Below are 26,755 nucleotides of genomic sequence, written 5' to 3'. Positions count from 1 at the left end.
TCATCTGTAGGCACAGGCGCTCTGAAGCAAACGGTTCAAAGCCTACTCATGCAGCAGGGTCAGCAGGGCTGCCTGGCCGTCCATGTGCTGAGCTGGAGTTAACGCCTGCATGCGTCTCCTTCCTGGGTAACGTTGATACTTTTCGTATAGCTTTCAGTACTAAAAATTTTGGATCTATTATCCAAAAATAACATTTCTGAATTTTATCTTCACTCACACATAATGAAGCCACAAATCCGTTTTGTATATAAACAGAATACTTCACAATGGGACCGAGAATTTAACTTTTTATGCAACAGGGTAAAACACAAAACATCATTCTCTTTCTACAAAGGCAGACAAGATAATGAGACTAAAAACACAAAGCTTATTCCTTTTTGTAGTTCATAATTCTGTCTGGAACTCTGCCTCTCCCTTTCAGCAGCATTTTGTCAGGGTAGACATGAACTGTGCCAAAGGCCTGGCTGTCGGGAGCTGTTTCAATAACTCCTTCAAGGTTGACGTGGTGTACACCAAACAAATCCTCAGAGTAGCCGCCGTCATGTGTGTGGCCAGCAAGGAAGCACACCACACACTTGTGAGACCATATGATCGACAGGGCATCCATGTAGTTCCAAGCCAGGCACACACTGTCCGAGGCCTCCGGGTAAATGGGAAGGTGGCCTGTTAAAGAAAAATTTGGAGCCAATTAAATCTCTTTCCATCAAGAAGAAAGATCAACAGCTAATATTCAGGAAAACCAAACCTAAGCGTAATGCTTTTTTATCCACATGAAGACCGTGGTGATGTGTGGTTGTAATCTCAGCACTTGGGAAGCTGCAGGAGCATGTGCATGAGTTCAAAGCCAGCCTGAGCGACGGAGCAGGCAATCTACAGCCACATCTTTGACATAGCTAACAGACAGATGGATAGATGGTTCAAATATAAACTGGAAGATATATTTGTATGGGAAAATGATCTCTGAGGCCTACAGAATCCCAAGGACAACCTCTATAGGGTGTCTGTAAAGGCAGCCTGGAATTAGCCAGACTCTGCTGGAATCCAGTTTCACTGATTTGCACAATAGGAATGTTACATATTGAAAACAGCTTTGGGGCTGCCCAAGGGTTGTGTTATATAAAAATGTCACTCAACACAAACAGTTAAGGAGACTTTAGATAACCTGTGGAGATCACAGCTGTCACATCCAACCTATAGCTGAGAAAACAGAACAAAGTAGGGAAGGCTGACCTTGAGCCCAAGGAAGTATGTGGGCACAGAGGTAGAACTTGAATCCGCAGTGACGGCCCATTTGTCAGCCACACACTAACCCAGAGCTTCATTCTGAAGGGAAGTATTACAGCTCCAACCTTGGCTTCTTCCCAATCACTTCCCTCCATTCTGCTACTGTCCATCTGTAATCCTTTCATTTAAACAAGTTACACTTAATACCTACTTGTTTATAAGCAAGTAAGAAATAGCTCAAAGGCCCCTAAAGCAGGAGGGAATACATGTGCCCAAGCCCTTGTGTGTGTCCTTCCCTCCTTCCTCTTCTCTGACACGAGCTGTTACAATAAGGCTAAGAGACGCTACACAGACTGTCAGATGGCAGCAGACACACCCCTCTTCAATCCACTTTAGACAGAAACACAATTTCATATCACCAACCATCTGAACAGCCTATCATTTTCAAAGTTTTTCATTAACAGTTTCATGTGAGAGAAAATTGCAGTTCATGGGTTTTGCTTGTCAACAGTTACAATGTTCCTACAACCAAGAGGCAGATGGTATCCCTTCGTGTGAGAGCAGCCATACTTTCCAAGCTGCCTATTATCTCTAATGGCTGTGTGTCTTAACACTGATCCTAAATTAAAATAACAGAAAGCTAATTCCCACGGGACTGGGTGATTGGCAGAGAACGGCAAGTGCTCGACTGTCACATCTCATAGCAGCTTAAGCTGGGCAGCAGTGACCCAACATTGGCAATTTCACTGGTCAGCCAGGGCTCTTAGGTTTAAGACTGGCTGGGGCCATAATTTGTACATAATTTGATCTCAGTTGGGACAAGTCCACTTTGAACCTAAAAGGGAAACTCAGAGACAGTAAAAGACAGCAAGATGTTTTTGTTATTTTACAGTTCTTTCCTGACTCATTCTTAAATGCTAAGATTTAGATTGTTTCAAAGAAAAACAGTAAGTACGGTTGGAGAGATGGCTCAGCAGTTAAGAGTACTGGCTGCCCTATCAGAGGACCTGGATTCAATTCTCAGCACCAACATGTTAGCTCACAACTGTAATTTGAGAAGAGGGAATCTGACACCCTCTTCTGGCCTCTTCAGGGACTGTAAACACATGGTATACAAAGATACATTCACACAAACATTCATACACTAATAAAGTTATTTTACAATCTAAAAAACAAAATTAAGTATCTGTTTTACAGAAAGAGGGTATCAAAACATAAATATTACTATTCTGTTTGTTTTTTCATTTTTTCAAGACAGGGTTTCTTTGCATAGCCCTGGCTGTCCTGGAACTCGTTTTGTAGACCAGGCTGGCCATGAACTCACAGAGATCCATCTGCCTCTGCCTCTGCCTCTGCCTCTGCTGCCCGAGGGCTGGGATTAAAGGCACCACCACTGCCTGGGCTAAATATTACTATTCTTTCATGGATTAACATCCCGATTCTAAAATGCCAGTATAACCAAAGAAGCAATTTACATACTTACTCACAATCACCACCTTTTCCTGGTTCATGTCAGAGAATTTAAGAACTTCATTCAACCAGTTCAGCTGTTCTTGACTGAATCCTCCATTAAACTGGACATACTGGGGCTCAGAAAGTCCTGAATGAATTCAGCAAGTTAGACCTGTCACGCGTCATTTTCTCATTTGGACATTTAAGTTTGGCTAATGCAAGGACACATGTTCTTTAGGGACATTTGATCGCCATTTTAAGAATGTGCAGCATAAATACAGTGATGTGAATTCTAGACTTCGTTTTCTCTGCTTATTAAACTCTCTTTCCATTCTGAGGAAAATCCAGACCCTTTCTCTGTCCTGAGCCCTACTTCATGTTCTTGTTCCTGTTACCTTCACTCCAGTGGACCCTGTGCTGTTTAACACTGCCAGTCTTATGACACTTGAAGCCTTTGCATTTGTGTTTCCTGTGCCTGCCAGTGTCCTGTTCCATTCTTTCTGAGTGCAACTCCTGTCATCTAGACAGCAGCTCACATACTTGTGTCCTTGGAGCACCTCTGGCTGCTCACCTGACCCTCAGCATCCCTCGTTCTTTGCTGTGACCCATTTTCTCAGTAGTTATCACTGAGGGCAGAATCTTGCTTTGGTTTCACTCACTGCTCTCGTATGGATCTGAAACGTTCACGAAGGCTCATGTGTTGAAGACCACTGCACCAGCTGTGGTGCTGCTGGAAGGGGGCAGCATCTTTTAGAGGTGGGAACTAGTGAGGGAAGTCAAGACTCGGATGTATGCCCTCGATGGGGTGACTACAAGCTCAGGCCCCTTTCTCCCACTTTGCTTCCTGGCTGTAGTAAGCAGTTTGCTCTGGTATGTACTCCCCGTCATAATGTGCTGCTTTACCACAGGTCCAAATGCAACCAGGCCAAGGGATTATGGACTACAACTCGCTAAACCGTAAGCTAAGCAGACCTTTCCTCAGTGTAAGTTGATTACCTTAGGTATTGATCAGTGATGGAAAGCTGACAAATCTATGTATTAGTATCTGCCCTACCTACCTACTGCTATGGTTCTCTCCGTTAAAAATAAAAATCAAAAAATTACAAAGTGCTCATTCCAGAATGGGCACTCAAATAGGTGTTAAATGTCTGACATTTGAGTGACCTGTAACCAACTTATGTGACATCAAGCTTGTAAGAAACCTGACCCTGAACAACAGTGACAATAAACTTTTACCTTAGTCATCCATCTTCCTGCTGAATAAAAGGTAGCTGAAGCATTTAAAGACAATGTGTTAGATTCTCATCTCAAAGCAATAATTCACCTTGGGGACTATTCAACTCCACATTTGGGTTGTGCTCCCTCAGCATCTTCAGACACTGCTCATACTTTGGAGAAGACTGATCTATGCCCAAGACACTCAGATCATAAGCATCAAGTAAAATGAACCGGAATTTGGGGAACGGCACAAAGTGATAAGCGTAATAGTCCTCTGATGGTGAGGTCTCAGGGTGCTGCATGATCCGGTCTTCTAGAAACTTGCTGTTCAGTTTAGAGTTCGCTAGGTAGTCTCTACTGAAGTTATAGAATTCATGGTTTCCCCAGGTGTGGTGAACTGGGACCTTAAGCATTTGGAACGTGTTCATGACAAGCTCTAGAGACTTTTCTGACACTTTATACTGTGCATTGTAGCCGTCAATGATGTCTCCGAGCTGCAGCACACAGCAGGGCATGCTGCTTTCGCTATTCCAGTCTTCAATGGCACCCTGTAAGTGAACAAGACTGTGTCGGTAGTACCTCCGCCTGCTTCTCTGATAATTGTATCCATCTTCTAAATCGGCATATTGAATATCCGCTATAACTCCAAAGGAAAAAAGTGGCTCTGATCCATCAGCCGGGGAATTGGGGTCCAGCTTGTCAGACATAACCTCCAAGCAGGCTTCAAAATAACCTAAGGAGAGGGAAAAGATCCCCAAGTTAAAATGCTGCACCTTTCCAATGGACAGAAGAAAATGAGAAAATAGGTTAGTCAACTAGACAGCAAGAAGGAGGGACAAGTGTATGGGCTTTGGTTCTCACCCATAAGAAAGATGATAACCTCTGTCACAAAAGCACTCTCACACTGACCATCAGGAATTCCAACTACAACAACCAAATTCAAATTTGGAATCATTTCTCATTTTCCACCCATTTTAACCATGACTGATATACATCCTCTCCCGAAATCAAAGGATTCCAAGCCTCAGCCATCGCACTGTACCAACACCTGGCTCATCCACTCTACCCTCCACAGCAGACCCCACTGCGATACTCAAGGAGGCAGTCTTTTCTCTTTGTTGATGAACAGCCTGTGGAAATAAGTCTCTCCTGTTTGGTATCTGAAGTGCTAAGGGAAGACAGGGATTATATGAAAAGAGAAAACAGTGGTTTAATGAGAAATGTCTCCAGAGGCTCAGGAATTTGGGTGTCTCGCTCCCATTGGTGGCATATTTTGGAGACTTTATAGGGGGATGCAGGCTTTCTGGAATAACAAGCTGCTGAGGCTGTTAGTTTGAAGCCCTGCCCCACAGACAGCTCACTCTCTGCTTCATGCTGCTGTTGAACATATGCTTTCTCAGCTTCCTGTTGTGACACCATGACTGCCTGCTACAAATCAGGCTGGCCTAGAGCTCACAGAGATCCACCCGTCTCTGTCTCCCAAAGGTAAGAGCTACCTCGCCTGGATACAAAAGATCCTTATTCCTCTGAACTATAAGCCACAATAAACTCCTTCTTCCTTAAGTTATTTGTTGTTGTTGTTGTTTTTTTTAATCACAAAACAGAAAAGTAACTAATACAAAGAATAATTTTAAATAATAATAATTAAAAAAAAAAAACATTGCAGAGGCGGAAAAGATGCCCAAGGGTTGAGAGCACTTCCTTTAGGGTACCTGAATTCCCAGCACCAATGTCATTATGCTCACATCCACCTGTTAAACTCCATCTACAAGGGACCTGGCCTGCCAGGGCTCTCAAATCCATGTGTGCACAATCACGTGGAAATACATAAATACTATACAAATGCTATGATATTAATGCAAGCACTGTCTTTTCCATGAACAGCTGAATTCTAATTTGAACCAGTATTCCTAATCTTAGAACCACCCCAATGATTCTAAACCAGAAAACAAAATCTTTCATCCCACACTAATCTCCACGAAATCTCTCATTAGGTTATTTAGACACAGAATTTGCAATGCTAAAAGAACTAAGAATACTAAGTGAGAGGATGACATAAATTCCAATTTGTCTCCATTTTAGGACCAGGCCATAAGTGACCAGTGCCAGAGACTAAGCCATAGGTTACCAGTTCCAGAAACAGACCATAAAATGCCCTACCCAACAAACAGCCGAGAGATAACCACAAGAACGGGAAAATATCTCAAGATGGGAGTCTGTGCCCGGCAGCCTTATCTCATCCTGCAGTTAAACGTTCATAGCAAGGGAATGCAGTCCACTGACCACTTGGACACAAGCCAATCAGAAATTGACCCTTATAACTTCCCAAGGACTGTGACAAACATAAAAGGCCAAGGTGCCAAATTATCAGTTGTTCTTATTATGAGAAATGAACCACTGTAGTTCTATCTGAATTGGTCAAACCCTAGCTGTTTCTAAAATTCCTCTCTCTCATTTTCTAACATCCTTCTGACTCCTGGTCACCAGCCACCAGCTCTGTCTAGCCACCAGAGTTCCTATTAATCCTCCAAAGACATGTGAAATCCCACTTTAAGTATACTCCCAGCAGAGAGGCTCCAAGCCCACTCAACACGGGGGTCAGACTTCAGCTCCACATGAGAGCGAGGGGCTCGCCTCACTCTAAAACGTTGTCACTGGATGGTTCAGTGGGTAAAGGTACTTGCTGCCTGCCAAGCCTGATGACCTGAGCCCAGTTCCTAAGACCCACATAGTGGCGACAATGAGCCCCAGCCGTCCCCAAGTTGTTCTCTGACCTTCAAAGTGCACCCACATACATGTGAGCACTCACACAAATATTGTCTTTCTTCTTGAACGTTCTCCACAGTCTCCACTTGAAAACCCTCCTAGACAGCGTTTACATATGTGTGATGGGGCAGTAGTTTCCTAACCTCCCTGAAAGCGAAGGACACTCACTGGAAAGGTGGAGAACTCAGATAAAACCTCAAGAAACACCAACTTCATCAAAGTCCACTGAAAATCTCTGGTCTAATTAGCTTCAGCTCTTTGCGCTTCCAAGTACAGCTGAATGGGATTAAACTGAAGACCACGCAGCAACAAGTCTCTAGCCTGCACCCTCCCCCTCCCAAAAGCTCGAGATCAAACTGTCCTGAGCATGCCCTCCCAGGTGAACCTGTTTGTTTAGATATTTAAACTGAGAGCATTTGAGGGACAGTGAGTTCTGTGGATCTCTTAGAGAAACTCTAGTCCCAGTGATCTTATCTTCTCTCCAAAAAGCACTTGTTATTTTTGCTCTCCCAACAGTCATTTCCTGTTGTTTGTGTAACCACATCCCAGTTTCTTCCCAGTTTCCATTCTGAGTTCATGGCTTGTGACCTCCCTTTTCTGGTTGACCACACAGGGGTCAGGACACAGCCCAGGCTGGGTCAATAAACCAGCATAGCAACGCTGAGCTTGAGCACAGCTGTGGCAGCTACTTTTGCTGAGCTGGAAACTACAAGGGCAGTGACTAAAGAACGCTGTCTTGTTCTGACTCCATCTTCTGTCTGTTTATGCACTTCTCAGCCCAACCCCTTCCACAGGCACATCTATCTTGGCAACACATATGGGACTTTCCATGCCCCTGATCATGGTCCTAGTGCATTACCCAAACAATTAATGTCTGTACAGACTAAAGATAAATAACTGAAAGTGAAGAAATCAAAATTAATTATCATGCTGTGACTATGTTTTGCTGAAATAGATGTTACAATGTTAACCTGACCCTCATCTATGATGTAATTGTGGTCTGTGTGGTCTTTTATCTTGAAAAAATGCCATATTCTGGGGCTTCTGTACCGTGAGTCTTCCTGAGGCGCTAACCCACTCTTGGTCTCAGCCAAAAGAAAAGGACTATAATTTGGCCTGATATGTGTGGTGGTCTGTAACTTTCTCATCTATCCCGTAACACAGTTCTGGGGGAAACTAGCAGAGATGAAATGTAACACAGAAGGAAGCAAACATGAACGGTGAAAGAAAGCGTCCTGGGAACTACTGAATAACTGCACCCACTGGTCCCGGCTACAGCCACCTCAGTCACTCACTCTATCCGTCATTCAGCAGGTTTCCCTTAAGCCAAGAGGCGAGTGGAATTACTTTCTCTCACTTCACAGCCAGCTCCATCAAGGGCAATTTCTACTTTACGCCTTCGGTGGGGAAGCAAGGGGCTAGGTTAAGGTTTGACAACTTTCTAAAGAGAAGCGGAGAGAAGGACACAAGGGGTGCACACTTCCAGTCTGTCCTGAATAAGAATCGAAACTGCATACATACGGCTTTTAAAATTAAAGTCCAGAGCTGGGTGTCACGGTGTATGCCTGCAATGCCTGGAAACTGGAGTCCGAGGCAGGAGGGTCATGATTTCAAGTCTAGCCTTGGAAAATATACCTGAGCTCATTAAAAAAGAAAAAAAAAATTAAGGACAATGAAAGGGAGACAATATATGGTGTTATTAATTAAGTTATCTTGAATAAACAGAAAACCAGATTGTTAACATTGGACACGAAGGGTCCTCCATCTCACTATGAGAAAGTTAAATTGGAGTGGGGGCAGGGCTGGGGTCCAAGCAAAAGACTTACTTGAAAGGAAAGAAGATGAGGGTGGGGACCAAGCTGGTTAAGGGACTGCAGCTGAGCCAAGGCAACAGACAGAACAGGCATTTTATCGGATTCCTTGAGAGGCAGTGGGACAAGTAATTCCCCCTAGTCATGAGAGGTACTAGGCCTAAACTTAGTCTTCTTTTCAGGAAACAGCAACAGAGAACGCTCAGGCTCATCTTCCCCTCTGATCTGCCCTGCTGTGTAGTGTAAGCAGACTCTGCTGGGTCTTACCTCCCGGGTCCCTGGGCTCCTCTTCTGTAGACCCGCCTTCTCTCACCAGCTACTGAGTTCTGTAGGCATTTCTAACAGCAGCCACTCCTCAGCTACTGTGGGCTGACTGGCCGAACAGCAGGGCCTCTCCACAGAAATATAGGTGCCAATTCCCAGCAAGTCTTGGGTTGACTGTGACTTACAGAGAAAAGACTGCCCAGCATAAGGGGTAATTAAACATCCTCTACCCCCAACACCTAACTGTCAATCCCCTAACCTCTCATAGGTATCTATTTCCTTGTAGAATTTCTGCCACCTGGTTTCACTAGTAGATCTGAAACCAACAGAAACCTCAGATTCCAGTGACAATGATGATGGCATTTGCAAAAATCTCTTATGTCTTCAGAGATGTCTTCTTGTATCAGACACAGATCAACAGGCAGTTGATCTCTGGAGTATCATAGCATCACACTGCACCTGCTGGTGTCACTTCCTTGTGACAGAGTGGCAATAAGGGAATAAGAGGAGTAAGGGATAGGTAGTCCACATAACACTGACAAGATCAAGACCGTTTTTACTAGGTAACAAGTAATGAATGAAGGCCTGAGAATCTCTCTCTTACCCTCATGAGGGCCTCTGCTCCACCTCACTCTGACCTGTTAGGAGAATGACAAGAGTCCAGAAGGAAGGACTAGGCCACATTCAAGACAGACGATTAGGATCACAATGAGTAAGACTGGGCAAAGAGAACATGTAGGCAGAGAAATCACTCTGGGCTAGTTCCAGGCTGCACCTTATGATTCAAGGAAATAGACGCAAGTGGGCTTCAAGTAGCCCGCACTGGTGGACAGAGGCCAGAAACTCTAATTCATCTCCAGTGGGGAAATGAATAAGCAACCAACTGACAGGGACTATTTCAAAATAGCCATCTCCACAAAATTCGACACCCCCACCCCCCACCGCAACACACACACACACACACACACACACACACACACACAGGAAAGTATTTCACAATGTCAGTGTCAGTAAGAGGAAGTGTGAGGCAGGGCATGCTTGTGATTAGGCACAGGCGCCTGGTCCTATGATGAAGAAGGCACATGCCAGGAGGTTCACAAAACTTCCAGCTTGGTTTGTCCTAAAGTCTCTGACCTCATCAACTGGTGATACTTTATGTGCCCTGTCTCTCCTAGGAGAAGTACCTACATTGTAAGGTATCTGATACCTTGGTGGCCTCTGTTCAATTAGTTCCAGATTCACGCTACACAACATGCTACCTTTGAAAGCTACTCTATGAAAGCGGGCTTAGAGGTATTATTAACAATTCACTCAATGTTTGGTTACAATTAAAATTTAGTATTTTTATCCAATAGATAAAAGTGTGAAAAAGCTGTGAGACACTTTAGCAGCACAGAAAATGAGAGCAGAGCTAGTAGGAAAATTCCTGACTAACATAATTTGATAGATGGGTTGAATACCACGTGAAAGCCAACTTTTCTTCGCATGAGTTTGATAAAGAACAGAGACTTTGCCTTAGGCAAGAACATGTGAAGACAGAAGGGGAACAAACCTTTTGCTGAGCCTTCCTCAGGAGGGAACCGAGTGCTGACTGGCAGTGATCCGAAATGCTGAGTAGAAATGTAAGAACTCCTCTGGCTACCCTCTCGAGAAGCCACACCTACGCACCTCTTTCTGACTGACTCTCACACTCACATCTAAAAAATCTCTTTCAAACCTCCAAATATGTGTCATACTGACTCATCCTGAAACTCTCTACAGCACCCGAGAATCCTAGCTTCACAAGGGCAGACGACTCTGAAAAGAGTGCCCGAGACTGTTACAGGCAGCAGTAGGTCTGTGCTTCCCACTCCCGCCCCCTGGGGCTGCCACCTCTCCCGACAGCCATGAGGAGACAGTCCCTGACGGAGCGTTGCTTCAAGAGCACCCCACGGTAAGATCTCACGTACCTGCAAAGCATGAGAGGAGAAGAGAGAAATAGCCTTACCTTCTTAAAAGCAAAGCTAAGCCTCACTTACAGACCTGTCAGAGGCTGGAATTTACTTTGTGCATTGCTTTCCTTCATTGTTTCTTTTAGGTGCTGTTGGTGTAACTCATACTTAATGGTTACAACTTTACACTACTGCCTTTTTGATTTTTTAAATCTACTCAAGCATTAAAATCCTTCTTGGGAGCTGGATGGTTGGCTCAGCAGTTATGTGTGTTTACTGCTCACTCCCGAAACACTGCATTCAGATCCCAGCACCTGCAGTGGGTGGCTCAAAGCTACCTGTAACTCCATCTCTAAGGGACCCAAAGCCCTCTTTTGGCATCTGAGGGCTCCACACGCACATACACACACCCATATACACCCATATAAAATAAATCTTAGAAAAAAAAAAAACAAAACACAATCCATAGGCTGGACCAATAGCTCAAAAGTTAAGAGTGTTCTTGCAAAGGATCTAAGTTCAGTTCCCAGCACCCACTTCAGGTGTTTCTCACAACCACCTGTGGCTCCAATTCTGGGGAATCTGCCACCTCTGGCCTCCTTAAGCACCTGCACTCATGTACGTACACACAATTAAAAACCTTACTTAACACAAAACAAAACAAAAAACAAATAATTCTTCTTGGAGTTTTTCATTGTATTTTCCCACTCTCTCAGTACATAATCAGGTGTATGCTTCTTTAAATCCTAAACTCAAAAGCTAAGATGACAACAGTCGCACATACAAAAGCCGATGGGCCTGATAGTCTGGTCAACAGCACAAAGAGAACACATGCCACCATGAAAGTGCCAGGAATACACTCATGACAACTGGGATAGGTATCCTCAATCTCCAAGAAGTACACACCACAATTAAGTTACCTTAGGATTCTGCGGTAAGTTTTAATGATTCACTAACATCACAGGCCTCAGGTACCGCGTGATAAAAAGGCCTGGTTGCTTTGTGGCTAATCTTAGGATCAGACGTAACAATCTGCTGTATGCTTTATTATTTATGTGGCTTGAAGTGGTGAGTAATGGCATCCTCTCACCTACATTCCCACAGAATGATGATCCTGCAGTCTCCAAGCTCAGAATCTCTCACGTCCTACAGAGATGAGACAGCTTGAGACGGCTGATGGCTGGATGGGCAGGGTACACATCCTTGTTCAGCAAATAGTTACAGGAAACAGATCTTCAACCATCATCATCTCTGATGATTGAGGAAGGGACCAAAGTCTCAGAGGGGAAGTGAGGCAGAAGACGGGCTGGAGTCTCTCACCATCTGAGAATCAAGATTTCCCCACTGTTAATGTTTGCAGCTGGCTGGTGGTGGTGGTGGTACATGCCTTGGATCCCAGCACTTGGAGGCAGAGGCAGGTGGATCTCTGAGTTTGAGGCTAGCCTGACCTATAGGGTGAGTTTCAGGACAGCCAAAGCTACACAAAGAAACTCTGTCTTGAAACCGCCCCCCCCCCAAAAAAAAAAAATAATGTTTACTGTGAAGGTTGCCCACAAAGAAAAGGTATTCCCACTATATAGATATTTCAAATAAGAATGTTAAAATAGCAATGAACTGTCTTTAAGGTCTAAGCACATAACACCATGGAGCGTGGTCCTGATCCTTTCCTACATGTAAAGCTACAGTTTTCTGGAGATTTTACAAACAAAAATCTTACTTGCTATAAACCTCATTTGAACTAAACATGTCCTAAGGCCCTTGTGTAATCCTACCCAGTGCCCCTTTCCCTAACAGGAGCCAGACAGTAATCTCATTTCCCAGAAAAAGAAGAGATTAAAAGGAAAAGTTGTTTGACAGTTTTTGAGATGTACCTCCAGAAGCCACCCAAATTATATATACACACACATATACTTTTCCGTGTATACCCTCTTCCTAAGCACCTCTCTTTCTATTAATCCATGTTCTTAAATTTGTGTTAAAATCTTTTGATAAACTTCAACAATGCTGTATTTAATGTTTTTTTTTTTTTTTAAAGACTTCTGCTAGCTTTGAAAACAAATTTCTTAACATTCCAGATCAACCTGAGAAGCAACAATTAAATTACAAGATTACTTACTGTGGTAGGGAGCCACACAATAGGTCAGATGAGCCAAACACGGAGAAAAACAGTATCATGCTCCAATGTAACAATCACTGAAGCAACGCTGGGATCCCCTTGGGGTTGAAAAAAAAAAAAAGTGCTTTAGTTAAAGGACGGAGGATGTTGTTTTACAAACCACCACAGAGTTGGGGTTGGGAGAGAGGGACAAAGGTTGCTGACACCCAGACATAAACAAGAGCCGGTAACAAGCTGGGGACCATTTGCCTAGCACGTTAACAGCAAATAATAATAAAGCAAATGACCACAAAACAAGTTAAAATTTCTCGAAGAAAGAAAAACGAAGTATGTGGCTGCAGTCAATTAAGCAGATGTTGAACAAACTCTAAAATCAGTTGTGTGTGAGAGAGAGGAGAGAGAGATAAAGAGACGGGGCGGGGCAGAGAGAGAGAGAGCTTTTAAAGAAATGACCCACTGGAGACTAAAGGAAGGATGGGTATGACGCAGCACACACTTTTGCAGTTCCTTGCTATCAGGAAGCTTGTACCATAGTTGGAAGCGCGGGCACGTTCGTCTTAAGTCTTCTTGCCACCCTAGATACTCAGTCTTATTACTATTTTTTTTTCTAAGTCATGGATTATTTCAAAAGTCATGGACGACTTCTACTTTGGGGTCCGAGACCTCGCTGCACTACCTGGCAGGTTTTTGGACTGGGCAGGAGGAGGGGATCCCCAGTCTCCTGCAGCTGGGAGAAGCGAACCCCGCAAGAAGACCCAGGGCCACCCAGCCCCATCGTCCTGCCCTGCGGTGTCCAGCCCGGGATCCCGAGGCACCCTCTCCCAGCGCCCGCTGCCCACGGCCCTCGCCACCCATCTCCTACCGCTAGCCGCTGCCCGACCCGGGATTCCTTGACAACCTGAGTGGAAAGCGCATCACCACCGAGCCCAGGGGAAAGAGCGGCCTCGCCCGGCCTCCGGCGGAAGCGGAAGCTCTGGCGGAAGTGGAGGGGAGGGCCGAAGGAGGCGCGGTCCCCTAAACTCATGGCGGCGCTGGTGCGGATGCGCTGTGCGTTCTTGCGGTCGCAGGGTCGCCAGCTCTGGCGTGTGTTCCCTCGCGGCCATGGGCTCTGGAGTCCGGCGGAGAGGCCGAGGGAGACGCGCTGTCGCCTGGGGTGCCGAGCCTTCAGCGCCGCGCCGCCACCGCCGGGGGCCACCGGGCCGGAGCCCAAGGGTGGCCAAACCGGCTCGCACCGCACCAAGCCCGGGGTGAGTGTCCGCACGGAGCCTTCGGGACTCGGCGCTCATCTCCGCATCCCGCTGGGTCACAGCCTCAGCAACTCCCTGGCGTACGCTGAAAGGCCATGGAATTACTTTCTTGCTTCCTGATGAGCCATAGTCCCAACCTTGAGAGGACTGTTTCCTGGTTGGCCCGTAGGACCAGCCTTGACGGAACTTGATAATCTACCCCGCCACACACACACTTCGCGCGGTCACAACCCGAAATTTTGTTCCAGGAAAAAAAAAAAAATAAGTTCTCAACTTTATCACAATTTCAGAATTCAGAGCACTGTTACAGTCTCGCTGAATCCTTCAATGATTCAGTGTACAAGTTAAAATTGAAACAAAAATATGGACCTCTGTTGGGTTTGGATATTTCCCCCTCTTCCTTTCTTCCCATGCTTCTTCCTTTTTTTTTTTTTTTTTTTAATTTCCTCTCGGTCTAGTTCTGTCTCAAAATGAGAGCCTCCACCTTGCTAGTGTTAGTAAGGAATATGGATTTGGCGAGCAGGCGAAATACTAGGCATAGGTAGCAAACCTTTTACGTCTTAAAGAATACAAAGAAAGAACTCAGTGGTAGTTTTCAGGAAGCCCCACTTTTAGGCTTCTTTTGTGCCTTGCTGTTATTTTGGAAGCCAGTTGGGTAACCTCCCCAGATTTATTTATTTTTATCCTCAGTATTAACATAAACATTGTGTTTGTTGAGACCAGGTCTTTTATATCTCAGGTTGGCCTAGAACTTAATATATAGCCAAGAATGACTTTGAGCTTGATCCTCCTGCCTTCCCAGCGTGCTAAGATCACAGGTGTCCATCACCACAGGCGATTTTATACAGTAGTTGGCATGGAACCCAGAGGCTTGGTACATGGCAAACAAGCACTCTCCCAATTAATGGAGCTCCATCCCCAGCCCTTAATTGGTTTGTAAAATAACTTTAACAGGTAACTTTCCCTTGGAAACCAGTGCTTTTGTAATAGATAGAACTGTGTTCACAGAAAATTTCAGGATTTATCTCAAAGTAACCTGAAACATTTGATATATGAAACAGTAGTTTGTGTGAATACTTGCTATGAAAACTTAGGCAATAAATACAGCGCGGTTAAACATTTGCACCTTACTTGTTTTGTTGTTTTAATCTCTGTCCCAGTAGCCTGTTTCTTGGAAGTCTTTAGCTCTGACTTTTGCTATTGGAGGATCTTTGTGGGCTGGAATGAAGTACTACAAGAAAGAAAAGATGGAAAGTAAGTGGTTATCCTTTTGGGCCATCTTTTTTGTTTTTAAGTTTCCTTTTATTGTGTGTATGTGTGTGTAGGTGTGTGCATGCCCTGGTGGAGGCCAGAGGACAACTTTTCGGGGTTGGTTCTACTGTATTTTTCCTTACATGGTAGGTTCCTAGGATTGAGCTTAAGTAATCAGGCTTTTATAGCAAGCACTTTGTCTGCTGGGCATTTGGCCCACCCTGTTTTTAGATGTTTCATTCCAAAATAATTTTAGATTTACAGAATAGATGTGAAGATAGTAAAGGAAACTCTGCATGTACCATTCATCGAGCTCCTCTCCTAGTGCTGACATCTTTTGTGGTCATGGCACAACTAAGAAGTTAAAATTGGTATAATTAATGAGAACTATGGCATTTACTTGGGTTTTGTACATTTTCCATCACTGTCCGACTTTTTAGGGATGGAATCCAAAATGCCACTGTTTAATAACTGTAAATAGCTTGAATGTAGACAGTTTGAAGTCCAGAGGGTGGGTACAAAGGTAACCAAGGTGTCTAACTGTTGAAGTGCAGTTGACAGGAGACAGACATAGAATCCAAGGATTTCACAGGTGATGTTTTTCCAGGCCAGAGGTCAGTGCAGGGGGTTTGTGAGGGCCTAAGGAAGACTTAACCATGGAATCTGAGAAGACTTCCTAGGGATCAGGCGTGGAGAGCAATGTGAGTTGGTACTGCAGACCAGTTGGGGTGGCAGCAGTGGGTAAGAACAGGCTGGCTGTGATGAGGGAAAGCCAGGAATTGCTGTAAAAACCATCTTAAAAGTTGAAGGCACTTAAAAAAAATATTTTAGTGACTGTTCTAAGGACTTTAAGATTTATTTCAGAAGATTAAGATAACTGTTGTTTAAATCAGTTATTTAGAGTCTCTTGATGCCATTATATAAAGAGAAATATTAAAATATGGGAATGAGAATGCACAGGCATTAGAATTTTAGCAATATAAATTCTATATTCATATGATAGAGATCACCTTTTGCCAGGACAGAATATTTTAATTGATACAATTTTCATGTTTATTTAGAGGTATTTATTTTATGTGTTTGGGTTGCCTGTGGCTTGCATGTGAGCCATGTGAGTGCCTTGTGCATGTGGAAGTCAGAAAAGCGCATTAGAGCCCCTGAAAATGGAATTGTAGGTGGTTGTGAGCTGCCATCATTGGGAATTGAACCTAGGTATTATGCAAGAACAAATGCTCTTAACTGCTGAGTCATCTTTCCAGCTTCTTTTTTCATATTTTAACAGGCATTCGGTTTGTTCAGGTACCCATGGAAATGAGTTTTTGAATGTTGAAAAGTTAGGAAGGCAATTGACAAATGACTCTAAATGTAAGCTGCTTTTGACTTTAGTGTGAAATTTTACCTGTAATAATAAAAAATTTGTTTTAGCTAAATTTGTTTTAGATTTATGAGGTAAACCTAAAGTGTTCCAAAATTATTTGGTTATTTGCTGACATGGTGCCCCATGCATTGTGTAGTTCCTTTAACATAATCAGAGTCATCAAAATTCAGAAAATTAACACTTTGTGGAACCATTATTCTAAGACAGTCTCAGATTCAGCCTTGAGGTTTGATCTGTATTGCTTTTGCAATAAAAGTTATCCAGTTCAGAACCATTCCTTGTTCCTGGTTATCTTTAGTTTCTGCAGATTATAAGTTTCTCAGGCTTCACCTGGCTTTGATGACGTTGACAACTTTGGAAATCACAGGGCAGTTTTTTGTAAATTGTTGCTCAGTCTGTACTATCCTGATGTTTCCTCATGATTTTGTGCAGGCCCTGTAGCCTTTGACAGGCTTGTCACAGAAATGATACCACACAGCCATCGCATTTGGCTCTGTGCATCAAGATTTCTCTTTGTCCCATTATTGATGATGTTGGCTGTTCTAAGACATCACCAGCCTTCTCTCGTATACATTGTGTGTGGCCTTCTCATCACTCTGAATTTATTCACTTTCTTCACTGTAGATATAGCATTTGCTATATATTCAGTGAGTTTGATCTAGTTTCTTTCTTTTAATACTCAGAGTATCTCATGGGAGCTTGTGATGGTTGTTTTGTTTGTTTTAATTGTCTCTTTGACACAGCCTTCTGTTACCTGAGAAGGGTCCAAGTGAGGAGTCCTCTAGGTCAGGCTGGCCTGTTAGTTTATACCCCACCCTCACCCACCATGTACTGTTGCTATTAACTATGCTGATGCTATATCAGATATTTCAGTGACTCTGGTTTCCATGACTTGTTTTGTTTGGGGAATCTCTTTAAGAGCTGGAGAAGCAACGGCATCGCAGCATTGGAAAGCCTTTACTAGGGGGACCATTTTCCCTCATAACTCATGATGGAGAGCCCAAAACTGACAAGGACTACCTGGGTCAATGGGTATTGATATATTTTGGCTTCACTCATTGCCCTGATATCTGTCCAGAAGAACTAGAAAAAATGATTGAAGTCGTGGATGAAATAGGTAAGAAGGCAATCACTAACTATACTACTTATTTAACAGTACTGTTTTTTACATTCCTGTAATTTGTTAGACAGGGTGCTTTAACTATTTGGTCTAAAAGAGTTTCCATGTTCATCTTACTGCTTTGATTCCAGGGTGCCAAGTGTTAGGTCACTTAAAAATGTCATCATGCTTCTGTCTCCTTTTACTGAAGCATTCTCTTTGGGTTTGCCCAGTGACATTGATGGTTAGATAAGGAATCTGGAGTGGTAGATTATTGTTAGGAAGCATACCTCTTTAAGTTGGTTTAGTGTATTCAGTCTTTATTGATAGCATACCTTATTCTTTCGGTATAGTAAGGAGACTACAGAGACTGGATTGTGTTAGGAAATAAGCTGACTATGAGAAATCATCTGGAGTAACAGCATTTGTATACCAACAGAGGTGTTTCATGGGATATCTGTCTGGCTCCAACAGATAGTATCTCCTCCAGATAATTTAATCTGTCCTCTGTGTTGTCCTGACTCTTTGCTATAGAACCCATCTTCTCCAAGTATTGCTGGGTCTCTGTTTTTTTCTCTTATGGTGGTTATTGACTAATTGGAAATTTTCTTTCAGATAGTATTCCATCCCTGCCAAATATAACTCCACTTTTCATCACCATTGACCCAGAAAGGGACACAAAAGAAGCCATCGCGACTTATGTAAAAGGTGTGTTTTACTGATAATTTGCACAAACTTCTTAACAGTTTTCAGTATCAAACCATCTGAGACTTAACAGTGCTTTCTAAAATAGATGGGTGGTATGAGCAGTGGTTTTGCAGGCAAATACAACGATGAAACTCAGAGTTATAGGTTCACTTTTGTTGACACAGGAGAAGCAGGCGTCCCATTCTTGGTGCTCTGCTCTTTCCTTTTAAAACAGAAAGGATTAGAACTTGAGCTTCATGTATTATACCTAAGTTAAGTGGGGAGCAAGGGTGCATTGCTTCTCATTCTGTATCTCATTGTTCTTTTCGTTAGAATGGAGAAACATATTTCAGGAGTGTGTACAATGGTAGATTGAAGATGAGTTTTGGAGCAAATTTCAACCTCAGTCTTCATAGGTTTTTTTGTTTGTTTATTTACTTATTTATTGAGGCTGGGTTTAACTGTATCCTTGGCTGGCCTTGAACTCACTGTAGACTAGGCTACCTTGAACTCACAGACACCCACCTGCCTCTGCCTCCAGAGTTCTGGGATTAAATGTTGCCACTATTCCCTGCTTCATTCAACCATTTTAAGAGACTTCCAAGATTATATAAGTTCTAATAAACATAATAGTACATACATTCTATGACTGATTTACCTATAGCCATGAGTTTTGTTTTACCATACTGTGAGCTTTCTTACAAGTATCCTTTGAGCCAACTTTGTTGTTGTTGCTGTTGTTAAATTTTTTTTTTCTACCAGGTGTGGTGGTGCACACCTTTAATTCAACACTGGGGAGCTATTATTTTGAGTGCAAGCTGATCTACACAATTCTGGGACAGCCAGGGCTACATAGAGAGACCCTATCTCAAAAATCTCAGAAAACAAAAAATTCCATACGATGTGTTTTAATCATGTACCTGCCACTAACTCCTCAGAAGTCTTCCCTACCCATCCAACATGTTCTTCCTCCCACCTCAAGAGCTAAGCAAAATTATTTAAAAAAAAAAAAAAAAAAACAAAAATCAAAATACTAAGAAGACCAAAATTAAAAAAAAAAAAGTTAAAACAATGAAATAAAAGCTCACAAGGAAAATGGAGTACATTTTGTGTTGGCTGCAACTGCTCCTGGGCATGGGGCCTGCTCTGGAGCGTGGTTGGTGCTCCCATTAGCACTTCACTAGAGAAAACGGACTTTGCCTTTTCTGTCAACTGCTGATAGCTTCTTGGCTACATGTGGTGCTTTGCATGCACTTTCCCTTCTCGTTGCTCAGATTTTGTCTGGTTTGAACGGCTCCTGGGCATGCTGTGGTGGTCTCTGAGTTAATCTGTGCGTCACTCCTGTTGTCTTTGGAGACACTGTTGCTTGGAATCATCAGTTCCCTCTGCAGTCTTTCCACCTCCTGTTCCCTGCAGATCCTGCACCTGGAGGAAAGGGGAGGGTGGAGACCCATATTACACTGAGTCCTCTCAAGCCTCTCACTCTGCTGGGCCACTGTACCAGCCCCTTCAGCTAACTTTCTTTCCATAGAATGCAGTGAAAACCCTGCATCTGTTTGTAACTAAATCATCTAAAATAACTGGAATATATTTCCTCCAGATCCTTATAATAGTCACCAAAAGATCTAACAAATGTCATGGGAGTACTTTGATTTGTTCTCTGAGTTTATTTATTTATTTTTTTTCTTTAAATTGTACAGAAGTGTTTGGAGACTCAGGAACAAAATGGCACCAAAGCTGCTTTATGGTGACATTAGGGTTTTCTTTGTATATATTTTTCTGTTGTTTTGGTTTAATTTTAAGTAAAGACTATTGTGTCTCTCTGTCTTTCATTTTGTCTTTCTTTTTTTATATTTAGAATTTTCTCCAAAATTGGTTGGTCTGACTGGCACAAAAGAAGAGATTGATGGAGTGGCCAGAGCGTACAGGGTGTATTACAGCCCTGGCCCTAAGGATGAAGATGAAGACTACATAGTAAGTAAATGCTCAGCTTTTAATGCCTGGCCTGGCCCCGGGTCTCAGGCTCTCACACACTTTACATGCCTGAATGAATTCTGAGATAAAGGAAAACCTGAAAGGCTGGAGAGATGGCTCAGTGGTTAAGAGCACAGGCTGCCCTTCCGGAGAACCTATGTTCAATTCCCAGCACGCACATTGTACCTCACAGTCAACTGTAACTCTGGTTCCAGGGGATCTGATATCCTCTTCTGGACTCTACAGGGACTTGCACACACCTGGTACATATACATACATGTAGTTAAGCACTCAAACACATTTTTGTTTTAAAGTCTCTTAATAAGAAGGAAACTAAGGTGATTGTAAATTCCTCGAGAATTTCGGATAGTTTAAAAATGTGGTAGGCACATATATTTGAAAGGTGACTACTTCTTGCTACTTTATATTCTATCTTCTCATACTCCATCTGACTTCCTTCCCTAGTTACATACAATTGCAAAGGCAATGCTTAGGCGCCACATGGAGTCCATGCTACTTCAGTTTTAGTTCATCAGCATCATGTTGGTTCTCCTTGTATTGATGAAGGGAAGAAAAGTGCTCCTTTTTAGAAGCAGTTGTAAGCCTCTGGGAATCATTTATTTCATTGAAAAGCAAGAGAAAAAAACAAGAATCTTCAAATAGCACTGTCTGCGAGATTTACTGGCTGCGTACTTTTGTAGTTCAGTTCATTGCAGGGTTCATTAATGAGAGATGTGCAGTCTGCCCAGTTTACCCTGTGGTTCTTCCATTAAGGATCTATTTACTGGTTAGTCAGCATTGTCTGGGGAGCTGGGCAGCTGGGCCCATTTCTGATTGGTGGTTTTATGGTGTGTACGGGGCTGACGTTTCTTCTTAAACCAGGTGCTTTTCCCTTAGCACATTCGGAGTGGACATGGTGATACAGCAGCAGTTCTCAGCCTGTGGTTGCTACCCCTTGGCGGGGTCAACTGACCTTTCACCGGGGTCACTTAAGACCACTGGAAAAGACAGATATTTACATTATGATTCATAACTAGCAGAATTCCAGTTATGAAGTAGCAAGGAAAACAATTTTATGTTTGGGGGTCACCACACATGAGGAACTGTTTAAGAGGATTGCAGCATTAGGAAGGCTGAGAACCACTGTGCAGTAGTAATATAGATATATTTTTTTTAGTTGTCATACTCAGTTTTCTATAATGTTAAGTGAAATGATTAATCAAAAGATTTCCTTTTGGCTACAAAACTGGTTGGTCAGGTTGGGGGTGACTAGGACTTTGAGTCACTGATTTACTCTGTCCCTGTGGCCTGTCTCTAAAGCAATATGCAAAGTGTTTGTCTCCACTTCCTGCTGTGGTTCCTATCTTTTTCTTTCTCCTGCATGTTTGTGTATGTGTTGGCTAGAATGACTGGTAAGTGAGCTCCCAGGAGCTGCATGTCTCTGCTCCCCTTTAGTGCACATACAGGCACGTGCAGCCATTCTTGGCTTTTACCTGGATGCTGGTGATTACAACACCTGTGCTTTTACAGCAGACACTGGGACACTAGGCCATCCCTTGTCCTTCTCTAACCCTTTTCAGCTTATAGCCTCTGTGTGGCCTTGTAGCCTATTTATCATCAAAATAAAAACAGGCCTTTGATCACAAAGCTTCAATTACGCCCAACTTGGTACCATATTTTCCAGACCTGATGCCTCAGCATTGGGGAAATTTGGGATTCATGGAAGAAAGGGACAAGAGAAAAAGGACTATTTTTCCTGAAGCTGTAAGGTTGAAGAAAGTAGTCAGGCTCCGCTGTGGGTTTGTTTTGCTGCACCTGCCGTATGAGAAGAAACGGAAACGTGTACAAGTACCAAAAGAGGAGGCCCCACAGGAGCATAGCTTTCAGACTTTCCCCTTTAACACAGTTATGGTGTCTGGTTTGGGGTTTACCTGAGAGTGCCAAAGGGGGTAGGAGGGGCCAATTGTCCAGCCATAAACACGTTTTGTTAAATTTTAGAATAGTCCTGTTCTGAAGTCAAAAAGAAATTTTGCAAATAAACCAAATGGCCCGTTTTATTTGAAACATTTTAGTTAAGCCAAGCATAGGTAGTACACACTGAGTTCAGGGTCAGTCTGGTATACATAACAAGTTTCAGGCCAGCTAGGGGCACATAGTGAGACCCTTGTCTCGAAAATAAAAATAAGTTAAAAAATCTATTCAAGTGACAAATATTTTCCTGTCATTTCCTGCAGGAATGGGGGCAAGTTGTTAGGGCATGTGGTCTCACAATACTGTCAACTCCCCTTTGACAATTTTCTAATTTCAGCCTTAATTGCATAGTCTACTTCAATTGGTTGCCCTCGGTGTAGTAAGAATTGCCCTTTCCTTTTTATGTGTGGGTCTCCAGCGGTGCACAACCTGGAGCCAGTGGGACATCAGCAGACCAAGCACATTTTAGGCCTTGAACTCTGTACTTGTGATGCAGGTAATGCAAAAGGTAGTTGAAATTTTTGTCTTAAAGATTAAGTGCAGCTGTATACATCTCGTGGAGGCTTCTAGGAGGTGTGGTAGGCTCCGCTTTCCCATGTACTGGTCTGAGACTTCACTGCTGTGCAATTGCTAAGTCAGGCAGCAGGGGGAGACACTCTCCAGCTTCTTAGCGTTGTCTGTTAGCGACTCCTTATGTCTTGAGGCTGTTAGTAGATGGAAATGTTGGTTAAGATTTAAGGACTAACAAGAGGGCAGTGTTAAAGATTCATCTTGAGGTGAATGATATTTTCATAATCTTAGACAGTAGTGATAACGAGTAAAAGTAGGCTCTGTAGACAACAGATATAAATTGAACATCCAAACAGGATTTAGCACAAAGCTAATCATGCATGTTATTATACACATAATACCACATTGTTATATAGAAAAGTTAGCTAGAAAATAGTTTGGGGAGAACACAAACGGCTTTTAAATCTAAACAAAGACTGTCAAATTCATAATAAAAGAAATGTGGGTCATTTACTAACAATGCCTTTTATTTTAACCTGTTAGCTTAGCTGTGATTGGAGAGTTTGAAAATATTGTTGTCAGAATAGGAAAAATAGGAATGTGAACTTGAAACAACAGGTGTGCCCATGCATTGTTAATGGTAATGAAGCTGAGAAGTCTCTGAAGGACAGTGGAGGAATATAAAGTAACCGCTTTTACCAGCACTGGTGCTACTTAGAAATTAGCTTACAGGACTCTTACGGCATTATTGGTAAAGACCAAGGACTGAAACCCAAGCAGACATTTTGGAGAGTTACTTCATGTGTCTTGACTAGAACAGTGGCTTCTGTGCTGCCTGACAAGGGACTGTCATGAAGTATCAGTTGTGACAGTGGTAGGTGGTGCTGGGTACAGAGAATTTCTCTGAGAATACAGTTGGGACTATTGACAGTGGTTCCCTGTGAGAAGAACCAAGAGCCTCTAGGCATCCCGAATGGAAGATTAGTGTGCATGTGGTGTCTTTGTAGGCAGTAAAGATGTGTATTTAAGGAACATGAGTTGCCACCTCTGCAGCTGAATTGGAAAGAGTGGCAATGTGATAAGAAAAGGATGTGTTCTTTGAAACTGGACACATGCTAAGTGGTAATGTTCGGTCAGGCATTGAGTAGCGTATATCATTTCCCTTATCCAGCCCGTTTGTGGTTTATAGACGATTCTGGCCTCAGGTTGAAATGACAAGTGAGCGGTTTGGTGTGGCTCAGTGGGTAACAGTGCCTGTTGCACAATCTCTGAGTTCAGATCCTTCCTGAAACTGCACTATTGGGGGTGCTAACAGGAGGTTTCCTGGGGCTTCTAGCCTAGCTCCAGGTTTATGAGAGACCTTGTCTCAAGGAACTCAGACAGAATGACAAAGGAGGACACCCAGCATTGTCTTCTGCCCTCTGTGCATGCCTGGGTATGCAAACTCACACCTATGTATGCACAAACACCACACACACTAAGGAAGAAAGGATGTGGAATTGCTAGTGTGTTTTTCTATACTACAAACCACTAGAATTTGAAGAATTCTCGCTTAGAACAGGTGTTGATTTGTCCTAACAATACCATGTGAATATTGAAGCGTAAACATGAACAAGTTTGACAAGTGTAGAGATTTTCTTTCACTGTATCTTAGTCGGTAATTTATATTAAGAACCCTCTGAAGTAAGTCCAACATACTTCAGTTCTATTCTTAAGGAGGAAAAAATAGAGGAAAAGGAAAGGGGGTCCTATATTATGTGTGTATATGAAATTATTATGTGCATATGTGAAATTGTCAGAAAATTCTCTTAAAAAAGGAAGCCGTGAAGGAATGAGGAATACAAGATACAGAGAAAGGCTTGAGAGGAAAGCCAGTTATAATTCTGAATCTCCTGTCAAGTGTGAGGAGAAATTCCAAGCCCTGCCTGGCTCCTACAGTAAATTCTCCACATGAAGTCCCAGCTGTCTGGGCTCTCGATAGCATTCTTTCCTGATGGCAGGCGAGTGGCTCTTTCCATTTGCTAGCTCCTTACGAATGTGTGTGTATAAAAAGGTAATAGCCTCACAGCCTTATAATGTGGGTTGGGGTATATTGAGGGGCGTTTCCAGTTTGGTATGTGTGAGGGCATTCCTATGTTTCTTCCTGTCTTGCCAAACAAGCCTGCAGCAAATTCCAAGGACTTAGGATGCCAGATCTGCTACTAAAATATTACAGAAATTAATATCCAAAAAGAGTGATGACTAGTCTGAACTTAGGTTAGAACTAAGACATTTTAAGAGCATAGTCGGGGAGTTGATGGATTGAAGAAGCTCCTAGAGAGTAGCATTTGTGCCTGGTGGGGAGTTAGCAGTTTACTTCAGAGAGCCAGTGCAGAACAGCAAATGCATATTTTCCAGGGAAGAAAAACATCTTCTAGTTTTTGTTTGAATCATTAAGTATTTGGATTAAATCACTATTAGGGTGTGCATTACATGCTTCAACTAGTGGTTGGTTTTCTGGCTTCTCCCGAGGTTAAGTAGTAATGAGTGAGAGCCAGTTCTTCCTCAGACATGAGGAGAGACACCCGGGCACTCACTGAGGGAAGTAGTTCTAACCATTGCTTCAACTCCCATGTGACAGCTCCATATGAGTGGAGAAAGGGTCAGATGAGAGACTCCCAGTGGAAGTGGAAGCTATTTCAAAATAGCATGGCTCTTCCACAGCACAGGATACTTATGAAGACCAGTAGAAGGTGAGCTCTTCTCAGAGCCTGTACGGGTGAGTATATGAAGAATGGTACTGAAGGAATCCCAAGCTGACCCTCAGCAGCAGCCATTCTAGAGCATGGCTGTGTGTGCTGCAGCTGGCACAGGCTGGTTCTGTAGATAGTGCTTCTGTGAGCAATGCTATGGTGCTTATTTAAGTCCTGGTGTTAACTGCTCTTCTGCAGTATTTTTCTACTCAGTAAAATAAGATTGGATCTTCATTCTCACATGCCTCTTCCCCTCCTTCCACTTTACAGGTGGATCATACAATAATAATGTACTTGGTTGGACCAGATGGAGAATTTCTCGATTATTTTGGCCAAAACAAGAAGAAGGCAGAAATAGCCGGTGCCATTGCTGCACACATGAGGTCACACATGAAAAAGAGGTAGCCGGAGTGTCATCACCAGCTGTGGGATTGTTTTGCTGGGCTTTGTCTCCAAGAGGAACCTCTGTGTAATGCCGCGTACAGCATGGCCTTCAAACCCTGAGAACAAGATTCTACATGAGATGTTTGCCTGGGGCTCAGCCACCCAGTCTGCCTCAAAGCTGCCATGAGTCCAAAGGGCCGGGGTACGCAGAGCCAGTGGAGAACAGGTCTCCAGAACCCTCAGAGAGAGGCACAGGAGCACACATCCTTAGGGACGGCACTCGCCTTGCTGCCTCACTAGTGTCTAGGACCTTGCTCATTGTGGGCCAGACTCTACAGAAAAGAGTGTCATCTTCATAATGCTCTTGCCTTTTCCACTTGTGTGTTTGTTTGCTCATAGTCGGGATAGGCATTCAAGTTATCTTTATATTTGAAAGTAGAAGATGGTCCTTCCCATCTTCTACTGTCAGGTCACTGGCAGGTTTGCATTTCATTTCCTCATTGGGTACTGCACTGACAATTGAAAGAGAAAACTTACTGTTTGCGTATAACTATTGGTTCAGTTCCAGCTTTTTTTTTTTTTTTAATAGCTAAATGATTTGGCTGGTTTTCAGTGATTGACCAAATGGAAATAAGGATATTAATCAGGACTGTGATGTGGTTTTTTTGTTTTGGTTGGTTTTTTATGTACCAGATTACACAGTATATAAAATAAAGATGCAATCAGTTTAGCAACTTGGA

The 26,755-nt window shown here is 43.1% G+C and overlaps 2 protein-coding genes across 10 annotated transcripts; one reads left to right on the top strand and one right to left on the bottom strand.

Moving 5' to 3' along the window:
* Window positions 1-270: 270 nt before the first annotated feature.
* On the bottom strand, window positions 271-13,778 carry Adprm (ADP-ribose/CDP-alcohol diphosphatase, manganese dependent). 9 transcript variants are annotated; one of them, XM_021644321.2, is made up of 6 exons: window positions 13,645-13,778; window positions 12,783-12,880; window positions 11,757-11,989; window positions 4,001-4,627; window positions 2,708-2,824; window positions 271-663 (listed from the first exon to the last, which is right to left on the bottom strand). In XM_021644321.2, the coding sequence occupies exons 4-6, from the start codon at window positions 4,599-4,601 to the stop codon at window positions 368-370; spliced, it is 1,014 nt and encodes a 337-aa protein (XP_021499996.1). In that variant the 5' UTR covers window positions 4,602-4,627; window positions 11,757-11,989; window positions 12,783-12,880; window positions 13,645-13,778; the 3' UTR covers window positions 271-367. The 9 variants fall into 9 exon arrangements, with proteins under 9 accessions (XP_021499996.1, XP_021500000.1, XP_060219465.1 ...); XM_021644325.2 differs by having other exon boundaries at window positions 11,761-11,989; XM_060363482.1 differs by having other exon boundaries at window positions 13,681-13,778.
* LOC110552778 (protein SCO1 homolog, mitochondrial) lies at window positions 13,773-26,755 on the top strand. The gene is made up of 6 exons (XM_021644333.2): window positions 13,773-14,029; window positions 15,193-15,283; window positions 17,578-17,775; window positions 18,373-18,465; window positions 20,303-20,418; window positions 25,902-26,755. The coding sequence occupies exons 1-6, from the start codon at window positions 13,805-13,807 to the stop codon at window positions 26,034-26,036; spliced, it is 858 nt and encodes a 285-aa protein (XP_021500008.1). The 5' UTR covers window positions 13,773-13,804; the 3' UTR covers window positions 26,037-26,755.

Source organism: Meriones unguiculatus, chromosome 11 (genome assembly GCF_030254825.1).
Source record: "Meriones unguiculatus strain TT.TT164.6M chromosome 11, Bangor_MerUng_6.1, whole genome shotgun sequence".
Lineage (NCBI taxonomy): Eukaryota > Metazoa > Chordata > Mammalia > Rodentia > Muridae > Meriones > Meriones unguiculatus.
The sequence above is the reverse complement of the archived record's forward strand: the minus strand, read 5'-3'. Positions and strand labels throughout refer to the sequence as shown.